Raw genomic sequence first — 25,239 nt, 5'->3', positions numbered from 1 at the left:
TGACGTATGGCGCTCTTACACAAACAAGTTACAAATGCAAACAAGAAATAGAAAATTTTGTTTTTCCGGTTAGAGGTGTTAGCCGCCAAATAATAAATAAGTTAAAATTGAAACATAAACTACAGCAAAATAGAATTTAATTAACGGAAAATAACATTTTAAAATTGTAATTTTGATATTAGGTCTATAAAACAGACATTAAAACACAAATATATATTTATCCACGCAGTTTTAAAAATTTTTTTGTTGTTTTCCTTAATTATTAATTGGCGAAGTATGTTTGTTTTTTTTAATGCATTTAGTTTTTGTTTTAGTGTTTAGGACTTAAAATGCCAGGCACTGGGTCTGGCTGGATTTTGCCATTAAAAGCAAAATACGGAGTTGGTAAGTCTCTTTATTTTATTCTTTAATTGCTAATTAGTTATTTAAATTTTATTAAAATGTGAACTGGCATGGAAAATAGTTATTTCATTATTGACATTGAGTACTGTCTAAATTGGGGTAATTTATTTATTTTAGTTGTGTGGAATTATCGACCTAACACCGAACACCATTTATCACTTTCTGTTGGCGACACTGTACATATTATAGAAGAATATGAAGGTATTTTAAAAATTAGAAGGCTATGTAAAATAGGCAATCTAAGCATTATAATGTTATAAATTTTTTTTACGGCTATTTAAGTTCATCTTTAAAACTCCTGAATAAACAGACAACATAACCATAAAAAAATTATACTAACTTTTGCTAACTCCAAAACTAATAGGCAAATTTATTAGTGTGCAAATATATTCAATAATATTTCAACCCAAGAAAGTTAAGTTGTGATAAAAATTGTTACTCTATGTTAAGTAATGTCAGTCTTTAAAATAAAGTTGGTATTTTAATTAATTTATAAAATGTTGTGCCATAATTTTTTTTATGTTTCTAGGCTTTTTGTAAATATTAAGAGTGTTTGTATTACATTTTCTAAATGAAAGTAATTTAATTTTATTCAATTTTTTGTTTACTTATAGGAGTATGGTATAGAGGATATTTGATTTCAAACAAAGAAAATAAGGTAAATACAACAATGCCATACAAATAATAATTGAATTTACTTTAATTGTTGTGGATTAAATGTATGTAATATAAAGCCATGATGTTTTGTTTATGTTGTTGATATTATTATCTATGTGTAGGGGGTATTTCCTGCTAGCTATGTGCATTTAAAAGAAGCAGTTGTGGAAAGAAGAGGGTAATTATGTAATATTTTCACAAAATGTTGTAAAAAAAATTGTTTTTTAGAATGGCAAATTTTTGTTATTTCACAAAAACTATTTATATGTTTAGGTGTGTGTAAAAAACTTCTCTTAATACTATTGAAGTGTGCGATATAAATTGATTTTTTAACTTACGATTTGTTTTGTTTTAAAGTAAAACTGAAAATATTACTTCAACGGATTTGCCGATTGTTCAAGAGGTTACCCCAGTTTTAAGAGAATGGGGGAATATTTGGAAAAAAATGTTTTGGGTACAAAAATGTTAATTTATGGGCTCTATTAATTATTATTGTTAATAAAATGCCAGCATAATAAAAAAATTGATAATTAGGTTTTTATTATTGCTGGTTTAAGTTTTTTTAATTTTTGTTGACATTTATGCTATTTAAAATTTTTTTTTGTTATTTTTGTTTCAGACAAGAGAAAAACCGAGGGTTTTTGTAGCCATTCGTGTGATGATGCGGGATCTGATGGAGATGAGGAGAAAGGTGATCTCCGGAAGTCTCACTGCTGACTTGCTCCAAGGAATCTCGCATCAGGTAGCTGATCTTGTGGATTATGGAAACAATCTTCTTAACCTGGATCTAAGTATTAGGGACGATAAAACTTGTCAAGCAGCAGATATTAGAAATCTCAGTGCAGTTGAAGTCTTCAAAATGGTAAGAAAAAATAATTATTTTAATTAAATAATGATAGGCCTATGTTAAAAATTTGTATATATATTTTATTTTATTAAAAATTTATGTTTTTTAAAGATTTTGGCATTTGCATTGAAATTTTGTAAAAGTGGTTCATGAAATACAGTTTTAAATTTAAGTTTATTATAAATATTAGTCATAACGTTTCAACAGTTTCTTATTTATTGACTCATTTTGTATAAGGAAAACAGTAATTTTAAAATTGATTTATATTTTATACTTATGATAGCATGAAAAAGCAAGTGAAAAAGTGAGAAAAAGAAGAAAAGAAGAAGAAAAAAAGCAGCTTTCCGAAGAAATACCAGCTGAAACTTTGCAAGATAGTAGAAAATCCCATGTTTATAGGTTGGCATTTTTACACTCACAATTTTTCAAAGTTTCAAAAAATTTTGTTTTAAAAAAAATTGCAAATAAAAATTTTATTTTTTTTTATTTTTAGCTTGTATGTGACGGTGAAGAACTTTGTATGCAGAATAGGGGAAGACGCAGATGTTTTTATGTCGTTGTATGATGGGAAAAAAGGAGAATACATAAGGTTTATTAATGATTCATCTTCAATTGTTATGTTTACGTATAAGTTAAGTGTTTGTCATTGTTTTAATGAAATTAATTTTTCCTGGTATTTAAATCACTAAATTATTATTTTCAGCAATTAAATCTACCAAAATAATTTAATTTTATATCTAATTTTATATCCAAGTTTTTATAATAGATGTTGGCTAAATTTTATGTATTTATCTTAAATTTAAAAACTAAGAAATATTGGATTTTTAAATGATTAAAAATTCTATTTTTATTTTTAGTGAGAATTATTATGTACGATGGGGGAGCCAAGGTCTTCCAAAAAACATTGAGATGCTCAACAATTTAAAAGCCATTTTTACAGTAAGTACACTAACCATATAACATTATAAAAACTGGTTTAAAAATACATACAATCTAGTCTAAATTTATAGCCTATTAAATACAAACTAATTACAAATTTGTTAATTTAGAATTAATTATTTAATTTCTAGGACCTGGGTAGCAAAGATCTACAAAGAGAGAAGATTTATTTGGTTTGCAGAATTATAAGAATAGGTAAATAACCACTATTATATGTAGATTACTTTAATTTTTATTGTTTGTAAGTAAAAACTTAGTATATTGTAAGATTTAGTTGCAATTTTCTTACACAATAGAATAAATAAGGATGACGAAATGAACCTTTCTTTAAAGTAAAAATATGTAAAATAAAAAAAAACATTTTTTAAGGAACAAAATTAAGTTTTTTGGTTTCACTTTTTTTATAATCTTGATTCCCCCAAAATATTTAAATTTTTTTATTTTTATCAAATTTTCAAATATATTTATATAATATTTTTTTGATAGGTCGAATGGACTTAAAAGAGCCAGAAAACAAGAAGATGACAACAGGATTAAGAAGAGCATTTGGAGCAGCAGTGATGGACATCACCGGGATTATTAAAGGAACAGTGAAGAGTGACGAAGATCAACAAGTCTTCATCCCATTCCAGCAGTAAATTTTTATAAAATTTTTAAGAGAAAATTAATTCTCAAGATAATGTGTCAGATTCAATATTATTTACCTGGACTATTTATCTGTTTATTAATTTATTACTTTTTGATATCATCGTAAGGTAATTAGTTTATATTTTATTGGCAAAAGTGTTTTACGGCCTGTCTTTGGACTGCATACCCTAAGTGGACTGCATACCCTAAATGCCATTTTATTGACAAAGAAATTTTCTCTATTAGCCCCATTTATCCCAACTCTAAAAAGCCCCCCTTAATTTTTAAAAATATTTAACGTCTATTTTGGAAAAATTTTGTGTTCGAAATTTGGTTTGTCCAAATAATACCATTTTTAAAGTCCGACTATTACATGCACTTAAACTTAAATGTATGTAAACCTTGCAACTCAATTTTTTTCAAAATTTTTCCTTAATTATTAAAGTAAAATCATTTTTTTTAAAAACTTATTTTATTTTTCAGAGTATCCGGTGATAGCGAGAGTTTACAACAAGTAATAAATCGAGCCATTACAAGCCGAGGGGAAATCAACCACAAGGGACAAGGTTGAATTTTTATCTTAATTCGATTGTTGTTATCATTTAATGCAGTGTTTACCATGTAAATATTTGTAACCAGTCTGATGCAGTATATCAAGTATATAGCATGTATGCTTAAGCAATATCCTCTTTTTTCATTCTTTTATTATATTTTTTGTATAGATGTCATGTATGTACATCAGTTAAAGCTATTTTTTTCTTAGTTGTTTTTATATATTTTAATAGCTGTCACATAAATACATAAAATCATATTTTTCTAAAATTAATTCGCATTTTTTGTGTAAAATATTATTTAAGATTTTTAAATATTACTTGTAATGTAAGTATAACAAATTTAAAATAAATTTTTAATTATTTTTACGCAATTAAAATTTTTTTTTTTTAGGTTTATGGGTATCGTTTAAAATTCTCAACGGCGATTTGAAGACGATTAGACACGATTTCCAGCATTTAGTAACTGCAACCACAGCTGTAGTAAGAAAAATGGGTTTTCCTGAGATTATTATGCCTGGTGATGTTAGGAATGATCTTTATATTACAATAGTATCGGTAAGTGTTTAGTTGTTGTTTGTTAAAATATTGTTAAGTTATAAGAATTTTGTCCAAAAAAAATATTTTTGTAATTTTCTATAATTTAAATTAACTTTTTTTATGCATTGGGTCAGTTATTATTTAAAAAAAATGGAAGTTTTTTAGTTTGAAGGCATATAAATTAGACATGCATATGTTACGTATATTGTCTATATAGCTCTATTTTATACAGACTTAGTATTTGTATTTTTGTGATAAACTAGAATTTAAAAAAAAAAAATTATTTTATGTATATAAATTGACATTTAGTTTAATACACAAAAATTTCAACAATTTTGTATTCAAGTATTTGTTTTGTTTAGGGTGAATTTGAACGTGGGACGAAAACAAGCCAAAAGAATGCAGAAGCAACGATGTGTGTTAGCGAAAATCATGGTGCGGCAATACCTGTAAGTCGAAAATATTTGGAATTGGCACTTTAATTTAAAATTTTTTTAAATAAGTTTAAAACTTTTATATGCATAAATATACTTGTATATAATAAAACTTAGTGGACAATCCGTAAATATATATATAAATGTCTAATTTATAGCCCTATGAAGTAAAAAACACTGCCATTTGTGGTGTCCAGGTAAATTATTGCGAGCAAATATTAGTTTGAGAACTGCGACTATATTAAGACAACTATTATTCCGACTGTAGGGCGGGCTATTGACCTATTGACTAGTATGTATAATAGGACTTAAACTAATGTATATATTTATATTGGTCCAACAATTAGATTTAAAAATGTCTACACTCAACATATTGTTTTAAAATTCCACATCATAGCCAAACCATTCAAATTGAAATAATTTTTTGAAATGTGTAATGTTGTATTTTTATATTTTTTTATGAATTGAAATACACATAGAGTGTGTTTTTTAACGGCAGTTAATTTAAACAGTTAATGTTTGTTTAATATATTGTATTAGTGACTGCCTTTTTTATGTGTTTCTTTGTTATATATATTAGGTAAATATACATACTTTACAACCCTTATCTTAATATTGGACTTGATATAAAAAAAACGGTTAAATTTAAAAATTAGAAATGAAACATTTTTTAATTTTTTATTTAAAAATTTTTTTTTTTAACAATTTGTGCATAAATATTCGTGTTTCAATTTCAATTTTTTTGTCTTAGTTGGTTGTGTCCATGGGCTCTGGTGAGGATCCAGAAAATATTTACAGATCTCATATTTATTATCAGAATAAAACACCTAAGTGGATGGAGGTCGTTAAGGTGAAATTTTATTTTAAAAAATGGTAATATTAAAATTTAAATTCATAATAAATGGATTTTTATTGGGTAAGGATTGCTTGCTAATGTCTTTGCTACTATTTCCTGTTAGTTAATGTTAAAATGTATCAGTCATAAGGCCTAAGTTTTTATTAAGGTTAAATTATGCTGGGTCATGGAAAATGTAGTATCAAATTTCTCTGTTTAGAACCTTTTTTAAATGTCCAAATTCTAACTGTGCTACCCATTTTTTTCTTGACTTTATTAAAATTTAATATTATAAATTCAATTTACTGTATTCAAAGATATGGATTTGATATAGTTTTTTTTTGATATTTACATTGGCATTAATTTAGAATATTTATGTAAAATTATACATTTTTATTTATGAATTCACATATTTACAATCACTAATATCTAAGGTTCAAATCCCGATCGAGGACTTCTACAATGCCCATTTACGCTTCACTTTTCGACATCGTTCGACTTTTGAGAGCAAGGACAAAACAGAGAGAGATTTTGGACTTGCATTTGTTAAATTGATGAAAGATGATGGAACGACATTGGCCGATGGTGTTCACAATTTAGTGGTTTATAAGGTAATTAAAATTTAAATAAAATTGCTTTAAGTTTCTTTCTTTTTTTTTTAATTTTAAGAATGACGTGTATTAATTTTTATATATTTTTTTATTCTTAATATAGAAAGGTCAACTTTACAACCTCAACATAGAGTGACATCAGTTACCTCAACCCAGTTTTAAATTGCTTTGGCAGTTTGGTATATTATAGATTATAATTGCCCATTAATTAAGCTGCTGATTAAGTGTTTGCTCAGCAAGAGTTTATTTGTTTGTAGTGCCTTATTCAAGGGCGCTACAGCATGAGAGGAGTGGGGATTGAACCCAGGATTTCATGTAGTAAAGCGAAGTGTTCTTATTACTACACCATGCTTTCGATAAAATTTTATGTATTATAAAGATGTAAAAGATGATTTTCAATTTTTTTCAGATTGAGTCCAGGAAATTAGATGCAGGGGATGCCAAGAAGTATCTTCGTCTTCCTTCCTCCAAAGAAGAGATTGAGACAACGAGTCCTGCAAAGTCCCGAGTCTTTCCAAGAGCAGAAGGCTTCACGATGAGCAAAGACATCTTCACGATCTCAACTTTGGTGGTTTCAACTAAACTAACACAAAATGGTAAAAAATATCAATAATCATTTTTTTCTTATTTTAATTATTGTTGGTATTTAGAATAACTTGAAATGAGAAATTAAACTTTTGTAAAAAAAAACTGATTTTTATTGAACTACTTTTAAATTAAGTTTATTTTTTTGTTCGTGAATTTAATTTTTTAGGGGTATCTTCATGATTTTGGATTTTATTTTTATTTTTGTTTTAGTTGATTTACTGGGTTTGTTGAAGTGGAAAACTCACCCCCAGAACTTGGAGAATATTCTGGAATCTTTAATGAAAGTGGATGGGGAAGATATTGTAAAGGTAAAAAAATTAAAACTACCTCTTCGAAAATATGTAAAAACTTACTTTTAAAAAACTCATTATTTTTTAAAATTTTATTATTAGTATTGTTAGTATGCCAAAAAAAAACAACTATTTACTTTTAAAATCTAATTTTTAATTTTAACAAAGTTTAATTTTTATTAAGTTCTTGCAAGACACACTCGATGCATTGTTCGATATAATGATGGAAAACCCTGGGGATGGAAAATATGATTCCATGGTCTTCGAGGCTCTGGTAATTTCTAATTCTATTTTTTATTTCATTTGTTAAATTTTTGTTTAATATTTTACTATATGCATTTTTTATTTATATACTTAATAAACTTGAAAGTCAATCAATAATTAAGGTAGTCTGTTTTAGTTAAATCTGTTAATGCTCTTTTATGTATTTTTATATTGATTATATATACTTATCTTTAATGTAAAAAGGCTTCATGGCTTAAACATTTACTTTTTTTTGGCATAATTGTTTGATAATTAACTGCCATTAAAATTTTGGTTCGGCAGAGGTATGTTTCGTTTATAGTGCCTTACTTAAGAGCTGTAACTGCAAGGAACTAGTGGGGATCGAACCCAGTACCTCATTCAGCATTTGTAATTAGAATGCTTTTATGTGATAAAAACCCTAAATTTTTAAAATACCATTTGCTTTACCTTAAAATGTTGCAAATTTTTTTAAATATTTGTATTTTTTAGATTTATATAATCACTCTAATTGCTGAGAAGAAATTCTTCCACTTCAGAACTGTATTGGATAGTTACATATTGGGTCATTTTAGTGCAACACTTGCATATGAGTAAGTTAAATGTTTTTTTATGACATAATAAATTATATTATAAATTTCTAGGTATTTTGTATAGATGGTTTTTGGAATGTTTGTAAAGTTAAAATTTCGAATTTTTTTTTAAATTAGTTTTGTATATTTTTTATAGAAATTTTTACTGTTTTCATACATTTTTTCTAGGCTAAAATTAATGACAATACCCAAAAAATTTATTAATTGAAAATTATTTCTAAAATTTTAGCGTTAAATTTTAAAAAAATCAGTAACATTAACAGGGAAATTTAAATTTCTCTTTTATTATTAAGCACATGATTTAGAAAAATCGTTATTTTTATTCGTTTTTTAATTTATTTTTAGAAAAATGACAGCTGTTTTAGTACAGTACTTACAACAAGCTGACGACCATTCAAAACGCGATTCTCTTATGAAGGCTTTAAAATCCCTGGAATACATTTTTAAATTCATCGTCAAATCTAGGATTTTGTTTCAACAGTAAGAAATATGTGCATTTTTTAGTTTGTGTTTTTTGAGAAAAAATGGTAAACTAATAAGCCTTTATAAAATTTAAAAACAAAATTTTTTTTTTTTGAAAACATGTTTTTTTTCTTAAAAAAATCGTTAAAAATCTAAAAACAAAAAAGTTTAAAATAAACAATTCAAAATAATTAAATTTCAGGCATTAATCATTTATGCGCAGCACATTTTTTACTTTTTTCTAACCGAGTGACGTAAATATCGATTTTTTTAGCTTTACGATATCCAATGACATCATAGGACTGCCAAAATCCAATTAAATATTTTTTTGTTTTTCAGATTCGACGGCAAAGGGCAAGAAGGATTTGAGGACGGTATCAGAAACGTGTTTAAGGAAATAAACAAGCTAATGACAGTTGACGAGAGTTTTATTATAGCGTTACAGGTATTTCGAATAGGTGTTAACGTTTGTTAGTTAAATATAAGGGTGGGAATTATGTATGGAGTTATTATGGATCTTATGCATCATAAAAGAAAAGTACGACGTAAAATTTCGGACTTTCTGCGAAGTGTTAATAGGTTTCGTTTACAGGTAGATTATGATTTTTTTGTATATATTTTTATCCTCGATGTGGGAAAGTCGAATGCGCGACTTAAACATAGAGTAACATCAGTTACTCCGACCCAGCCTCAAGTTGCCTGTGGCATTTTGGGATATTATATAGATTATAATTGCCCGATAATTATACTGCTGATTAAATGCTGATTTAGCAGGAGTTCGTACCGTTTATAGCGTCTTACTCAAGGGCGCTAAAACATGAGATCAGTTGGGTTTAAACCCACGACCTCATGTGTGGTGTAGCAAGTGTTCTAATCACTACACCACGCTGGCGGTATGATAACCATATACATTTTGAATGTGATTACATTTATGTATTTAACTTATTATATTCTATACATCATATAGCTTGGTAAACGGTATTATATATATATTTATGTAGATACGTAAGTTCTATTTTAAAGCCTTGAAACTTAAAAAAATACTACTGTATGTGGTGCGAGGGTAAATTATTGCGGACATATATTAGTTGCGAGTTGCGACCATATTAGGACAATTAAGATGTAGCCTATAGCACAGGCAATCGACTGGTGTATATTAACACGAATAAAACGCGTTAAATTAAGATATTTAACAGAAATGCTGTTGTATAGATTGTAAATTTTGAGTAGACAGCTATGTAAAAATGCGCTACATAAAAACCTGTTTTTAATTTTTTGGTATTGGAAAATATTTATTTTTTAAATAACATATTGGTTTATGATAATATTTATTTAATGCTTGTCATATAGATTACCGCTAAATGCACTAAAAAAAATAAAATCAATAAAAAATGTTGGCCATATGGCATGATGATTCGGCAATATAATCGTGATAACCAATTTAATTTAAACATTAAAAATTTTTTTTTTTTTATAATTTTTTTTTGTGTTTAGGCAACAGCAATGAAGTATGTCCCAGTTGTTATTAAAGATGTTATAACGGTATTCGAACCCAAAGAATTAAGGTAAATAATATTAAAATTTAAACATATAAAAAAAAATTATTAATATAAAGTAAAATTTTTTGAAAATTAAATATTTTTTTTTTTAATTTTGATTAATATTACCTTAAGATAAATTTTTTATATTTTTATTTAAAAAAAGTATAAAGTTTTAAAGTATTTAATCTATCCGTAAACGCTTAACTAAAATAAAAATAGTGTGCGTTCGCGCGGCTCAAACCAGAAACCTTCCGGCTTGCAACCCAAACCTATGACTGGTATACCACACTACCTGACTCAAAACCTTTAATTATAATTTTCGAATGTTTAGTTTTAAAAATTTGGCGCACAATTTTGAACAGATTAACACAGGATGTTGTAGTGCGCTATCTATACATTACCGCATTCCGTTCTACTAACCTGCGTAAAAAAAATGCAGTTTAATAATATTTACTGATTTTTTATTACGTCATTAGGTTAAATTGGTCGATTATTAAGGCAGTTTTATCTTAAATTTTGTCAAAAACTTTAAGGTCTTTTTTAATTTTTGTTTAATTTTTTGGTTGTTTTATTTAGTCATTTATATTTTTTAAATCAATTTTAATAAGGTTCATATATTTTGCAATATTTATTTAACCTTAATTACACTTTTTAGGCATTTAAAAACATTCAATTTTTTTTAATTTTAATTTTTTTTTACGAAAAATTTCATTTCCGTACGTTCACGTAACTAGCACGAGGATACGAAATACGATTGCAAAAAAACGAGAGAATCCCATTTTTTCTCCCTCTCTCTCGTTTTCGCTCTAATGCGTGCTAGTGTTTAGATAGACCATGGTTAACATTCTATTGGTCGACGGATAAGTGCGTGGTATATGGCGGCCTGTTTAAATATACTTTAATACGGGCTTGCCAGTGTTTGCTTTGGCAGTAATTTAAACATAAGGTCAATTGCTAACCTGTATGGTATGTTAGTCGTATTAGGGTACAGGTATTTTATAGTTTTGTATAATTTTATTGATATACAGTGCCTGAAAGATATTTTAGTAAGAATTTTTTATCGATTTTATTTTAAAATGTTATTTTTAAATGTTATTTTAAAATGTTTTATTTTAAAAAATGGCGTGGCTAACAGATATAAAGACTTTCAGACTTTTAGACATGGATTTTTTGTTTATTTATGGGTTTAAATTGTAAATAGCTGCCTGATATCACAATTTCATATTTTAAGCTATCTTTTAATATGATTTTATCAGACAGTCAGTCTTTAGTTAATAGCCATTTAGTCAACAACTTAATTAAACAAAAAACAACATTCATTTTTATAGTTTTAAGTCAGTTTATGTTAATTTTAGTCAAAATTTTATTTCAATACAGATAAAAAATAAGGCACGGTAATTTCGTAATTTAATTCCAATGAAAAAAAATTGATCTAATTGAATCCCATTGTTAAGCACTTGACCTATTGTTACCTAACTCCAACACGTGACTTTAATTGAACCACGTGACCTTACACAATGGAGCCTCGCCGACGTCCGTCATTCATGAACTCGGTGATAAAACGGACGCCATCGAAACGAAAAATTTCGCAATTTATAATGACACCGTCCAGAAAGAAATTCAAAAGTCTTGGCACGGAGTTGGTTAAAAAGGTCGACCAAGCAGTACTGGCCAATAAAATAAAGCAACCGCAAGGGTATAATAAGTTCTTTCCTTACTAATTGTATTAAACAGTCAAGTAGTGTGGTATACTGGTCTTGTTACTGGATGACCAAAAGGTCTTGAGTTCGAGCCGCGTCACAGCCATTTGATTTTCTTTTTAAATTGGCGTTTACAAATTGCTTGAACACGTCACAACAGCACACTTTTACCCGAAAATATATAACATTTTGCCTTAAGATGTTATGGAAAAAAGTGTCAACTTTTGTTTGTAAAAAAGTTATTTGCGCAAATACGTATTTAATAATTTAATTTTTCGTCAACTTTATTTATTTTTTGTTCGATAATATTATTAACTCAGTTGGTTGCCATATAATTGCTAGTCTACTAACCTACTGATTTATTGTTCGAATTTTATTCAATTTTAAAAGTTTTATAAAAATAGGTCGATTGTAATCACATATTAAAAAACCTCGCGCTGCTTGGACAAAGCGCTAAGTTTTGAATATATATGTCGTAATTTTTGCACGTTTATTTTAAAGGACATAAACGTATGTTTATATATGGTGCCTAGTAGACGGAACTAGATTATTTTATGATGTTTTAATATTTAATTGGTCGTTTACCTCGTTAATATATCGTAAATAATTCGGTTTTGCGTTTAATGATTTAACACGTATAGGTTTTATGCGTTGTTATAAAACTTTAAGAAGGTTATAAAAAAAGCATTTTATATATATAACAGACTGCTTACGTGTTACTAAAAGCATTTCGCGTATTTTTAGTAATCTAAAAAATAATAATAATTTTTTCTAAAACAATAGTTTTTAAATTTTTTTTTAAATAGCATTGCCAAATAAAATTTACATATTTTGATTTTTTCTTTATTTGTTTATTCTTCGTGTGAGAAGGCCGATATTCTAGCCTAAACACAGGGTAACATCAGTTACCCTGACCCAGTCTTAAGTTAATCTTGCTTGTTTAGGATATTATTGATTACAATTACCTGATAACCCGCCTGCAGAATGTACCCAAACACCATACCAGTTTTATAAACATTTTCAAATTTTATTTATTTTAGTCTTCTGCTCCAAGATTTTGTGAAGAATATTCCGACAGAAAAGTTAACAAGACAAAAACTTCAATGTATGAACGATATAGTCCACAGCGATATATTTAAAATACATGGTAGGTTATTAATTATTAGAACACCTAAAAACACATTCAAAATTATGCTAAAATAAATATATTTACTATAAATTAAAAATTTAAAAATTATTTTTTTAAAATTTTTATATAAAATTATTTTTAGATTGTAGACTGATCCTACTTAAAATGATGACAATCCACTTAAAAGATCTTCTTTCCAAAGATGAGGAGCTGGAATCTTGTGGAAGACTTCTCGCTGATATTCTTACTCTTCTAAGATCCAATGATGTGGTAAGAAAAAAAATATTAATTAATTTTTTTTTAATTTTTTTTTCTTCTCTTTTAACAACTATACAAAATAATGGTAAAAACAATTTATAAATTTTATTTTATTTAAAGTCAGTTATAAATTACTACAATTTCAAATTAATTTATTACTATATTATACCTACAGCCGCAGTAAAAGTTAATTTACACCTTCTCTTAAATGTTTTATACCTTTATTCAAAGGTTGAAAAACAAATTGTTTAACTATACTATATACTTTATAAGTTAGCACAAGTTAGGAGTTTTATAATTTCTAGGGTAATACAAAGGGAGATATACAAGAAGTTACAAATGTTTTGTTGAGGACAATAATCAGGGTTGTCATTAAACTTGACAGAAATTCACAACTTGCCGTAAGTTTTTAAACTTTTTAAATTTAACAGAAATTAAATTTTTAATTTTAATTATTACTTAAAAAAAAATTTAAAAAAGTTAATTTTTTTAGTTTGCAAAATAATAAATTAAATTTGTAAAAGACTTACCCAAAATTAAGTAAAGTTTTATAGAATTGTTAAGAATTTATTTGTTAAATTTTTTTCAGAGTAACTTTGTAGCTTGTTTGATTTCATTACTAAGACAAATGGAGGAATATCATTACGAAGCTTACCTTAATTCCTTTCCTCATAAAGTGGACCTTATGGTTAGTTTTTGTTAATAATTTATGTAAAATTTTACATTTTTAAATGGCCTTTATAAATTTTTAAAATTTTTAGTAAATTTTCTATTATTGCTGTTCTTTAAAAATTTTTCTAAGCTTTTAAAATTTTTTTTTTTTGGTTAAAAACAAAAATATTTATAAGCTTTGTTTTGTATTACAGAGTTAGTTTACATGCAACAAATATATTATATAATGATTTATACTTTAAATATTTTAATTTTTTTTTTAGGATTTTTTGATGGAAATGTTTTCAATGTTTAATGATTTAATCACCAACAAAGTTTACCAATCTGATTGGGTTACGATGACATCTTTACAAAATGCGTAAGTTTAGCACATTTTTAGTTTTTGCAAGAATTTATTAGTTATTTTATAAGAAATTTTATAACTTGGACATTAATTAAATTTTTTTTAAATAAATTTGAAGGACCTTTATGAGAGCTATTAAGTTCTTTACAAAAACTTTAAACAAAGAATTTCTGGACGAGGCCTCATTTCAATATCAGGTAAGTTTGAAATTAATTTTATTAGATAAATTTTTTATCAATTTTCGATTAAGGTACATTTTAAATTATTTTTTTAACCAATTTAAAATTTTTTTGTTTGTTTTTGGTTTTATTTAAAAGGCAAAATCAACAAGTTATTTTTTTAAAACACAACTAATGGAGAAAAAAATTTTTTTTGGAGAAAAAAATTTCTTTTGGAGAAAAAAATTTTAAATTATTTTTAATTGTTGTTTAATATTTATTTTTAGCTTTGGAACAACTTTTTCTTTCTGTCTGTTGCTTTCTTAACTCAAGACTCCCTTCAAATGGAAACTTTCACTCAAAACAAGCGACAAAGCATGGTTAAAAAATATGGAGATTTAAGATGTGAGATGGGGTTCGAAATTAGGTCGATGTGGTTTAACTTAGGTAAGTTGGTCAAGACAAAAAAAAATACGAATTGTATGTTTTAAGAGGATATTTAAAATTAAAAAAAAAGATTTTATTGTTATATTTAAATTTAAAATTTAATTTTTTGGAACAATATTTTTTTTTTTTTTTTTTTATAAATTTTTTTTGATAATATTTTTTATTAATTTTTTTTTTGAAAAAAATTTTTATTTTCACAAAGGTTCACACAAGATCAAGTTCATCCCGGATATGGTTGGTCCCATCCTTGAGATGACTTTAATCCCAGAAGCAGAGTTACGAAAAGCAACGATCCCAATCTTCTTTGATATGATGCAGTGTGAGCTACATAGCACTGGAAGTTTTAAATCGGTAAATATTTCAAAAATCAAAAAAATTCAAAAATTTTTTGGAACTTAATTTGTATTGGTTTCACTTTTATTATTTTTGTTATAAATTCTTTTTTTCCTTTTAAATTTTTTTTTATCCTTACTTTTTGTGGTAAAAATCTTAATATATCCTGTATTAATGAAAATAATTTAATTTTTTAGTTTGAATCGGAGATGATTACAAAGTTGGATGTTTTAGTTGAAGGAGGAAAAGGTGATCAGGAATATAAAAGTGTATTTCATGAAATGTAAGATTTTCAATTTACTTATTTATATTAAACACCCTGACCCAGTACCAAGTTGCCTTTGTCATTTTGGTGTATTATTTAATATATTGCTTGATTTTTAGTATGTCTAAATACCAATACTCTACTAAAATTTAAAATTTACTTGTTTTGATCTTATGTGTTTAAAGGTTTTTAAGTTAGTTTTTTTTACCAAATCTTTCTCTACTTTTACAATTTGCTAAAATATACACCCTTACTAATCCTAACTCTATAAATTAATATTTATTTAAAGACTGTTTATTATTATTTTATAATCCAAAACATAATATGTATTGTTTTTGGTACTTCTACGCTCTCTTCTTTGAAGTACACATAATTTGTTTTGACTAAAATTTAAATATTTTCAAAATTCTAGAATGTCAGAGTGGTGTGGGAAGCACAGAATACTTCGAGGATCTGGGGTAGAGTTTGTCAACTTGATTGAACAACTGTTAGGAAAGTTGTTGGATTATAGAGATATTATAAGGGACGAAAACAGAGATAACAGAATGAGCTGTACTGTCAATTTACTGGTAAGTAATTCATTGTTATTTTGAAATGTTACGATTTTTATATTTGTAAAGGTTTTTGTGTTAGTTTGTATGGTGAAAAAGCTATATATATATTTAAATTATCTTTTTTAACTTTTTGTCATTTAATTAAAGTTAGTTGAAATTTTTTTCTAAATTTTTGTATATTTGCTATTCTATTTTTCATATAATTTTTTTTTTTAATTTTAATTTTTGATTATTTTGTATGATTTTAAATCTCTTTAAAAGATAAATAAAAGCCTATAGGGCAGGCAATTGACTAGTTTTTAATAATTTAGAAAACATTTTATTTTTTCTAGAACTTTTACAAGGAGATTCATAGATTAGAAATGTATGTGAGATACTTGTACAAATTATGTGACCTCCATCTTGCTTGTGATCATTATACTGAAGCTGCTTTCACTTTACTACAACATGCTAAACTACTTAATGTAAATAATTGTTATTTATTGAAAAATAAATTAGATAAAGTTTTAAATTACAAGTTAGTAATGGCTTGAAAATCGCAAGCTTTTTTTGTTAGGTCCGTTTTATTTTTAAAAGCTTTTCTTCAAATTTTAAATCAATATTTTTAAAATAAAATTGTCAAAAAAAAATTGGATAATTTTTCCTTACTGTCAATTATTGGACTTACACTAAATTAAAAAATATTTTTTTTTTACCTTTAAAATGTCATTTTAAATATCATAATGTATCACTCTACTGCCTCCTAGTGGACAGATGAAGTGCTGCTCACTCGCAACACGAGATACAAGGATGCGGACACACATCGGGAGCTGAAAGAAGCGTTGTACTACGAAATTGTGGCGTTATTTGAAAAGGGGAAAATGTGGGAGGAAGGGATTAAATTATGCAAAGAGTTAGCTGTACAACATGAACAGGAGACATTCAGATATCAACAACTAGCTGATATACTGGTAAGGGGGTTTTACAGTTTATTTTAATGTCATATTATAAATCAAATTTTTTATATACCTAAAGGTGGTCTGTTTTATATTTTATTAAAGAGGGGTATGCTCTTATTAGGTGTTTATGCTATTTATGAATGCCTGGGATAATATGCCGGCGCTATCTAGATATAATGTAGTTGAATGGAATATATATTTATGTCTGCCCAATTTAATGGTCCCTAAAATAAAAAAATCATTTTATATTAAAGTTATTTCGGTAAATCTAAAGTTAGCAAAATAGATTGAAATTGTCTAAAAAAACTGTTCATAATTTACTATTTTTATTCGCTACATAGCATCTAACATGTTTTATTTTATAGCTTACACAAGCAAACTTGTACAAGGATATTATGACTACAGTGCGACCTGATCCTGAATATTTCTTTGTTGGTTATTATGGGCAAGGTTTTCCTGCTTTTCAAAGGGTAATAAAATATAATAAAAATTATTCTAAAAAATTTTTTTATTATAAAAAAAAAAATTTTTATTTAAAAAAAAATGTTTTATTATTGTTTTTTTAGAATCGAACTTTCATATATCGAGGTAAAGAGTATGAGAGGTTGGGAGACTTCACCTCCCGCATCCTTAATCTTCTTCCCAATGCTCAGAAGATGAAGAATACTTCTCCACCATCTGAAGAGATTAAAAACTCTCAGAGCATGCGTATCCTTTTTCGAAAATTATAAAAACTAAAAAAATATATTTTTACAAAACCTTTAGTTTTTTTTTCAAAATTAAATATTTTATTGTGAAATTACTTATTTCTTATGTGTTCCTTGACTAAGTAATTTAATCAGATGTTCAAATTTATAAAGTCAATCCGATGATGGATGAACCAATACAGTTTAAGGGAAAATCTGTTGAAGACAACATCTTAAAGTAATTTTAAATTTTGAATCTTTTAAATGCCCCAAATTTTTATTTTATTTACAATAGTTATTAAATTTTTAAAATATTGTTTGGTTTGGTTGATCATTTATTTTTGTTTAATATTTTTTTTTTTAGTTTCTACAAAGTCAATGAAGTCAACAGATTTCAATATTCAAAACCGTTTAGAAAAGGACCAAAAGATAAAGATAATGAATTCGCGGTAAGAAAAGAAAAAATTTTTTATTTTTAAAAAATATTGAAAAAAATTTAAAAGTAATTTTTTTTAAATAAAGTTTCTGCATTGTTTTTGACAATTTATATGTAACTATGTTTTTATACCACAGAGTATGTGGATAGAAAGATATGTGTTTGTAACCTCATATCAACTACCTGGAATATTAAGATGGTTCGAAATTAAAGACACACAACAAGTAAAAATTCTTTTTTATTAATTTTTAAAAATATATTTTTTTTTTGACAAATTAAAAAAAAATAAAAATTTTTTAGTCGGAAATTTCTCCGCTTCAAAACGCGATTGAAACGATGGAGAGCGCCAACAGTGACCTCCGGAGGATGATCCTTCAATACCACAAGAACCCAGAAGGACCGATCAACCCTCTTTCCATGAAACTAAATGGGACTGTGGACCCAAGGGTAATGGGGGGCTTTGCCAACTATGAGAAGGTAAAAAAAAAATTTCTAGTAACTTTAAAACAAAATTTTGTTAATTTTTTTACAATTTGAATTTTCTATTTAAATTAAAATAAAATTTATAATATTTTTTCTGTAAATATTTCTAGGCTTTCTTTGTTGAAAGTTACATTAATGAGAATCCAAACGATGTACAACAAGTTGCGCTACTTAAGGATCTTATTGCTAAACAGGTAACATATTCCATCTTAGCTAAATTAATTTTGGTTAAAAATTTAAAACTCGATAAATTCGTACTTAATTTTTATTTTTTTTTAATTAATATTTTTTTACCTGCAAGCTTTATTATTTCCAACTTGCTTTTTTATTTTTATTGTTTTAACAAATCATGATTTAGTTTTATCTTTGTAATCTGTTTTAAAATAAATTTTTTAGGTTCCCCTATTAGAAGAAGGGGTTAAATTGCATGGTCAATTAGCACCACAAGCTCTACAACCTTTCCATCAGAATATGGAGAAGTGTTTTGTAGATCTTAAAGCTACTACCGAAAAGAAATACGGCAAAAGAGTAAATTATTAAATATTTATATTAGCTTATAGAAGCTTGTTAAAAAAATAACTTTTTTTGTAATAAATTGTTTTGCCTCTGTAAAGTTTTAAAAATTTTTTTTTTTTTGATTTAGCCTGCATTTGATGTTGGAAGGCCACTGAAAAAAATCTCACCACAGCATTTGAACAAGAACAAAGCGAGACCAGAATCTATTCTGTCAATACAATCTTCCCATTCTGATGGCTCACCTTCAGATGGGTATGTTAAAAGTGTGTTTTGACATTTTTAAAGGCGTTTTACTCAAGGGCGTTACAGCATGAGAGCAATATGGATCAAACCCAGGACCTTATGTAGTAAAGCCAAATGTTCTGACCACTACGATACGCTGTCCGCTTTTAATACCTATGCACTATAGATATTAGAAATTTTATTAAAATAAGGTTTTTTTGTGTTAGTGCCCCGCCTGACGTGCCAGTAAAGAAATCAGGATCAAGGGTCACAAGTGCTGTTATTCGTTCCACTTCGATGGCTTTTGTGGGCGACCGCTCAAATGCCAATCGTCGAAGCAAGACTTCTGACTGGTTTGTGAACTTTGGTGGCTCAACAAACTCTCTGGATAAGTCAGGAGCCTCACTCACATCTCAAAATAACTCGGCTCATAATAGCACGGTTGAGTTGAGGGAAGAGGTAAATTGAGTTTCAAAAAAATAAAAAAAAAATTTTAAAGTTTTTTTTTATTTAAACTATTTATTAAATTTTAGTTGACCCCTCAACGACCAAGAAGACCAAAAAGCCAAGTTGGGTTATCTGGAGGTGGAAAGTTGTCACAACCTCGTAAGTTAAAATTTGATGTTTTTCCAATAGTTTTTTATTATTATTATTAAAAAATTTTGTTAATTAATTTTTAGCTCCTAAACCGTCTTCCACCCCTAAAGCTCCTCCTCCTCTTCCCGTGAAACATACTGGAGATTATGGAAATTTACCCGGGGATGAAGAAACCCCGAAAAGTAAACCCCTTTCCCCCATCTTAAATAAAAAGGTAAAAATTAAGGGGTCCACATTTTTTCTGGTTTTTGAAGTTTTATATTTATTTAAAAGTTTTTTTCACTTTCAGCCTCCTCCCCCTTTGCCCATTAAACGTCAAGACTCGAGTCCGGGAAAACCCCCAATGACGAAAACCACCCCCAAAAAGGCAAAATGGCCCCCGAAATCGCCGTAGGCTGTGACGTCACGATAACATGCAAATGATGTCATTAATTCAACTAAGCTAAAAAATCAAGTTTAAACTTCAGATCTTGTCGTTAACGATGACGTCATTCTTTTAACGACGTCGCGTTGCTACTAATTTTTTCTCCAAAGTTACTCTTACTTAAAAACATTTCTGTTTGGAAAACAAAATTTTGATTGTAGCAGTTTTTTTAAAAGTTCGGACAATATACACTAACTAAGTGCAGTGTTTTTTTAAAGTTTTTTCGACATTTAACAAATTTATTTATTCGTATTTTAAACTTATACTGATATTTTTGTAACTTTTTTTGACAACTTTTCGCGACCAAATTTTTGTTTGTTTACTGATGTAGTATGATTGATTTTATAAACAAAATTAATTTTTTAAGAAAAAAAGGGAGGTCTAAAAATGATCTGATAGCTCGAACGCTTGCATTTCAAGTAAATTATTCAATTTTTCTCTTTTTAATCTACCCCAATTAACTCATCAATCCACTGATTACATTTTATAAAAGGTTCGATTTTTTCCATGCACTTATTGTCTGTATATCGACCATTTTTTGTTTTATTTGTTTGCCTGCGATACCTTTAGACACGGTATATAAACATGTTACTAAGCTCAGTGCATTATTACTTCTCTTATCTAATCAAGCCATGGTCCAATATTACTTAATCAAGAATGCCTATCTAATCTGTAAGCCCATTCCTTTATTTTTATTTTGTATATTCGGAAAATCATATTTTTTTTGCGTTTTGAATAGTTTTTAACTCTTGCTGTCTTTTAACTAAGGCGGTTTAGCGTGCAATATACTATTTTTTGGCTTTTTTTGTAATTGTTTTTGTCAACAGCGTTTCGATATCTTATGTTATTTAATTTTAATAACATTTGAGATACAAATTTAGGCATAATCTTTAACATACAGACAGATAAACTTCAAGTCATATCAATAATTTTAGTTAAAAACTTATTATTTGGTTTTATTGCTATATTGACATTGTTGTAATTTTGACACTGTCTTTTCGCGTTTTAATTCTTTACTTTGTGCAAATTATTAATCTTGTACTGTATTTTATTCCAATACTAATAAAATAAACAATTATCAAAAAGAAAGAGAATAGTTTTTCTACAGCAACTTTAAAACAACAAGGCTTATTTATACCCTTGTAGAAAATGAAAAAATTGATGCTTTTAAAAAAATATATTTTACTAAATTTTGGTAAAAACGTGATTTTAAGACTTTTGGGCGGGCTTATAACGCAATTCAGCTTATTTTTTGGCAAAATATGACAAAATATTTTTTTTGATTTTTGGTCGAATTTAGCAAAAGCACCAAGGCGCTAAAAATCGCTGTTTTGGGGGGGAAAAGGAAGTCACCGAAATTCGACAAAAACTTGATTTTAAGACGTTAAACTAACTTATATTAGATTAAAAGAAATTTGTTTGCCCCAAAATTTCCAAAATTCTTTTTTTTTATAATTTTATAATCATTTTTTTCACTGCAAGATGGTGCACGAGAGTCGCTTTTTTTCAAATTTTAGTTTGTTAAGAAAACATGATTTTTAAATTGTAAAAAACAGGTTTAAAACTTTAGAATGGCTTATAATATATGATAAGTGCCTTTTTTGCAAAAAAATGCCAAAATATATTTTTTTTATTTTTGGCCAAATTTAGCAAAAACACCAAGGCTACCCATGTAGAGAATGCCAAAAATCGCTGTTTTGGGAAGAAAAAAGAAATCTTCGAAATTTGTCAAAAACTTGATTTTAAAGATGTTCAATTGACTTAAAATAAATTAAAAGGAATTTTTTTGCCCCAAAATAACCAATATTGTTTTTTTTTTAATTTTATATTTATTTCTTTTACTGCAAGATGGTGCACGAGAGTCACTTTTTTTCAAATTTTATTTTTAACAAAAAACATGATTTTCAAATTGTTAAAGACAGGTTTAAAAGGTAAGGATTGCTTATAGTAGGCTGTGAGTACTTTTTTTGCAAAAAAATGTCAAAAGAACCAGTTTATTTGGGCCGAATTTAGTAACAAAACCAAGACAAACTTGTAGAAAATTTCAAAAATCGTTGTTCCGTGGAGAAAAAGTAAGTCACTGAAATTCAACAAAAACCTAATTTTAAAGACAATAAATAGACTTAAATTAGATTAAAAGGAATTTTTCTGCCCCAAAACAACCCAAATTTTTTTTAAATTTTTATAATTCATATTTTTACTGCAAGATGGTGCACGTGAGTCGCTTTCTTTCAAATTTTATTATTTGATGAAAACGTGATTTTTAAATAGTTAAAAACAGGTTTAAAACATTAGAATGGCTTATAGTAGACTGCATGTGCCTTTTTTGCCCCAAAATGGCAAAATGATTTTTTTTTTAATTGCAATGTTTTAAAAAAATATTTGCAAAATTTTGGTTAAAACGTGATTTTAAGACGTTTGGGCGGGCTTATAACCAAATTTCGAAAAAAAAACGGTATACTCTTGTAGAAAATGCCAAAAATTGAAGTTTAAGAAAAAACATTTTTTCGAAATTTTGGTGTAATATAGTACCAATATAGGTCAAGTGGGGTCAACATACTTAAATAAAAAATATCTCTAACTTTTGTTTTACTTAATATTTTTGCAAATTTCTTTATCAAGTATGTTGGTTAGGTCAATGCGCATCTAATGAAACGCTAAATTTAGGGTTTTGAAATTTAGCAAAAATTGTGTAAATGTGTCATAACTTTATTAAATATTAATATTTTTTAACATTTTTTTATAAATACGTTATTTAGGCTAATGCAGTTTAATGGGTATAATTTAAATTTGATTTAAAAATTTTGATTTTTTGTAAAAAAAATTTGACTTAGTGATATATAGTACGAATATAGGTCAAATGGGGTCAACATACCCAAATAAAAAATATCTCTAACTTTTGTTCTACTTAATATTTTTGCAAATTTCTTTATCTAGTATGCTAGTTAGGTCAATGCGCATCTAATGAAACGCTAAATTTAGGGTTTTGAAATTTAGCAAAATTTGTGTAAATGTGTCATAACTTTATTAAATATTAATATTTTTTAATATTTTTTTATAAATACGTTATTTAGGTTAATGCAGTTTAATTGGTATAATGTAAATCTGATTTAAAAATTTTGATTTTTTGTAAAAAAATTTTGACTCATGTGATATAGTACGAATATAGGTCAAATGGGGTCAACATACCCAAATAAAAAATATCTCTAACTTTTGTTCTACTTAATATTTTTGCAAATTTCTTTATCTAGTATGCTAGTTAGGTCAATGCGCATCTAATGAAACGCTAAATTTAGGGTTTTGAAATTTAGCAGAATTTGTGTAAATGTGTCATAACTTTATTAAATATTAATATTTTTTAATATTTTTTTATAAATACGTTATTTAGGCTAATGCAGTTTAATTGGTATAATTTAAATTTGATTTAAAATTTTTGATTTTTTGTAAAAAAATTTTGATTCATGTGATATAGTACGAATATAGGTCAAATGGGGTCAACATACCCAAATAAAAAATATCTCTAACTTTTGTTCTACTTAATATTTTTGCAAATTTCTTTATCTAGTATGCTAGTTAGGTCAATGCGCATCTAATGAAACGCTAAATTTCAGGTTTTAAAATTTAGCAAAAATTGTGTAAATGTGTCATAACTTTATTAAATATTAATATTTTTTAATATTTTTTTATAAATACGTTATTTAGGCTAATGCGGTTTAATTGGTATAATTTAAATTTGATTTAAAAATTTTGATTTTTTATAAAAAAATTTTGACTCATGTGATATAGTACGAATATAGGTCAAATGGGGTCTACATACCCAAATAAAAAATATCTCTAACTTTTGTTCTACTTAATATTTTTGCAAATTTCTTTATCTAGTATGCTAGTTAGGTCAATGCGCATCTAATGAAACGCTAAATTTAGGGTTTTGAAATTTAGCAAAAATTGTGTAAATGTGTCATAACTTTATTAAATATTAATATTTTTTAATATATTTTTTATAAATACGTTATTTAGGCTAATGCAGTTTAATTGGTATAATGTAAATCTGATTTAAAAATTTTGATTTTTTGTAAAAAAATTTTGACTCATGTGATATAGTACGAATATAGGTCAAATGGGGTCAACATACCCAAATAAAAAATATCTCTAACTTTTGTTCTACTTAATATTTTTGCAAATTTCTTTATCTAGTATGCTAGTTAGGTCAATGCGCATCTAATGAAACGCCAAATTTAGGGTTTTGAATTTTAGCAAAAATTGTGTAAATGTGTCATAACTTTATTAAATATTAATATTTTTTAATATTATTTTATAAATACGTTATTTAGGCTAATGCTGTTTAATTGGTATAATTTAAATTTGATTTAAAAATTTTGATTTTTTGTAAAAAAATTTTGACTCATGTGATATAGTACGAATATAGGTCAAATGGGGTCAACATACCCAAATAAAAAATATCTCTAACTTTTGTTCTACTTAATATTTTTGCAAATTTCTTTATCTAGTATGTTAGTTAGGTCAATGCACATCTAATGAAACGCTAAATTTAGGGTTTTGAAATTTAGCAAAATTTGTGTAAATGTGTCATAACTTTATTAAATATTAATATTTTTTAATATTTTTTTATAAATACGTTATTTAGGCTAATGCGGTTTAATTGGTATAATTTAAATTTGATTTAAAAATTTTGATTTTTTGTAAAAAAATTTTGACTCATGTGATATAGTACGAATATAGGTCAAATGGGGTCAACATACCCAAATTAAAAATATCTCTAACTTTTGTTCTACTTAATATTTTTACAAATTTATTTATCTAGTATGTTAGTTAGGTCAATGCGCATCTAATGAAACGCTAAATTTAGGGTTTTGAAATTTAGCAAAATTTGTGTAAATGTGTCATAACTTTATTAAAT

The 25,239-nt window shown here is 26.6% G+C and overlaps 1 protein-coding gene across 1 annotated transcript; it reads left to right on the top strand.

Moving 5' to 3' along the window:
- Window positions 1-301: 301 nt before the first annotated feature.
- LOC145746095 (dedicator of cytokinesis protein 1-like) lies at window positions 302-21,374 on the top strand. Its single transcript, XM_082564284.1, has 48 exons — window positions 302-384; window positions 520-603; window positions 1,017-1,060; window positions 1,182-1,237; window positions 1,417-1,513; window positions 1,679-1,921; window positions 2,190-2,305; window positions 2,400-2,495; window positions 2,764-2,845; window positions 2,977-3,040; window positions 3,332-3,479; window positions 3,956-4,038; window positions 4,418-4,581; window positions 4,926-5,012; window positions 5,749-5,847; window positions 6,267-6,443; window positions 6,853-7,039; window positions 7,242-7,339; window positions 7,506-7,595; window positions 8,057-8,157; window positions 8,503-8,637; window positions 8,959-9,064; window positions 10,114-10,184; window positions 12,901-13,007; window positions 13,132-13,259; window positions 13,553-13,648; window positions 13,837-13,935; window positions 14,183-14,277; window positions 14,381-14,459; window positions 14,708-14,867; window positions 15,070-15,218; window positions 15,398-15,483; window positions 15,878-16,034; window positions 16,352-16,483; window positions 16,766-16,969; window positions 17,323-17,427; window positions 17,524-17,665; window positions 17,800-17,881; window positions 18,008-18,092; window positions 18,217-18,303; window positions 18,380-18,556; window positions 18,673-18,756; window positions 18,959-19,090; window positions 19,206-19,330; window positions 19,528-19,759; window positions 19,834-19,906; window positions 19,981-20,111; window positions 20,187-21,374. The coding sequence occupies exons 1-48, from the start codon at window positions 330-332 to the stop codon at window positions 20,289-20,291; spliced, it is 5,535 nt and encodes a 1,844-aa protein (XP_082420410.1). The 5' UTR covers window positions 302-329; the 3' UTR covers window positions 20,292-21,374.
- Window positions 21,375-25,239: the final 3,865 nt, after the last annotated feature.

Source organism: Corella eumyota, chromosome 3 (assembly GCF_963082875.1).
Source record: "Corella eumyota chromosome 3, kaCorEumy4.1, whole genome shotgun sequence".
In the NCBI taxonomy this organism is placed as follows: Eukaryota; Metazoa; Chordata; class Ascidiacea; order Phlebobranchia; family Corellidae; genus Corella; species Corella eumyota.
Note: the sequence above shows the minus strand (reverse complement) of the source record. Positions and strands in the feature narration are given on the sequence as shown.

Bases quoted from the DNA above. Each gene is read 5' to 3' on its own strand.
- LOC145746095 (XM_082564284.1), top strand. From the start codon at position 330: ATGCCAGGCACTGGGTCTGGCTGGATTTTGCCATTAAAAGCAAAATAC. The intron at 2,846-2,976 runs GTAAGTACACTA...TTTAATTTCTAG, and splicing joins ATTTAAAAGCCATTTTTACA to GACCTGGGTAGCAAAGATCT. The intron at 14,868-15,069 runs GTAAGTTGGTCA...ATTTTCACAAAG, and splicing joins GTCGATGTGGTTTAACTTAG to GTTCACACAAGATCAAGTTC.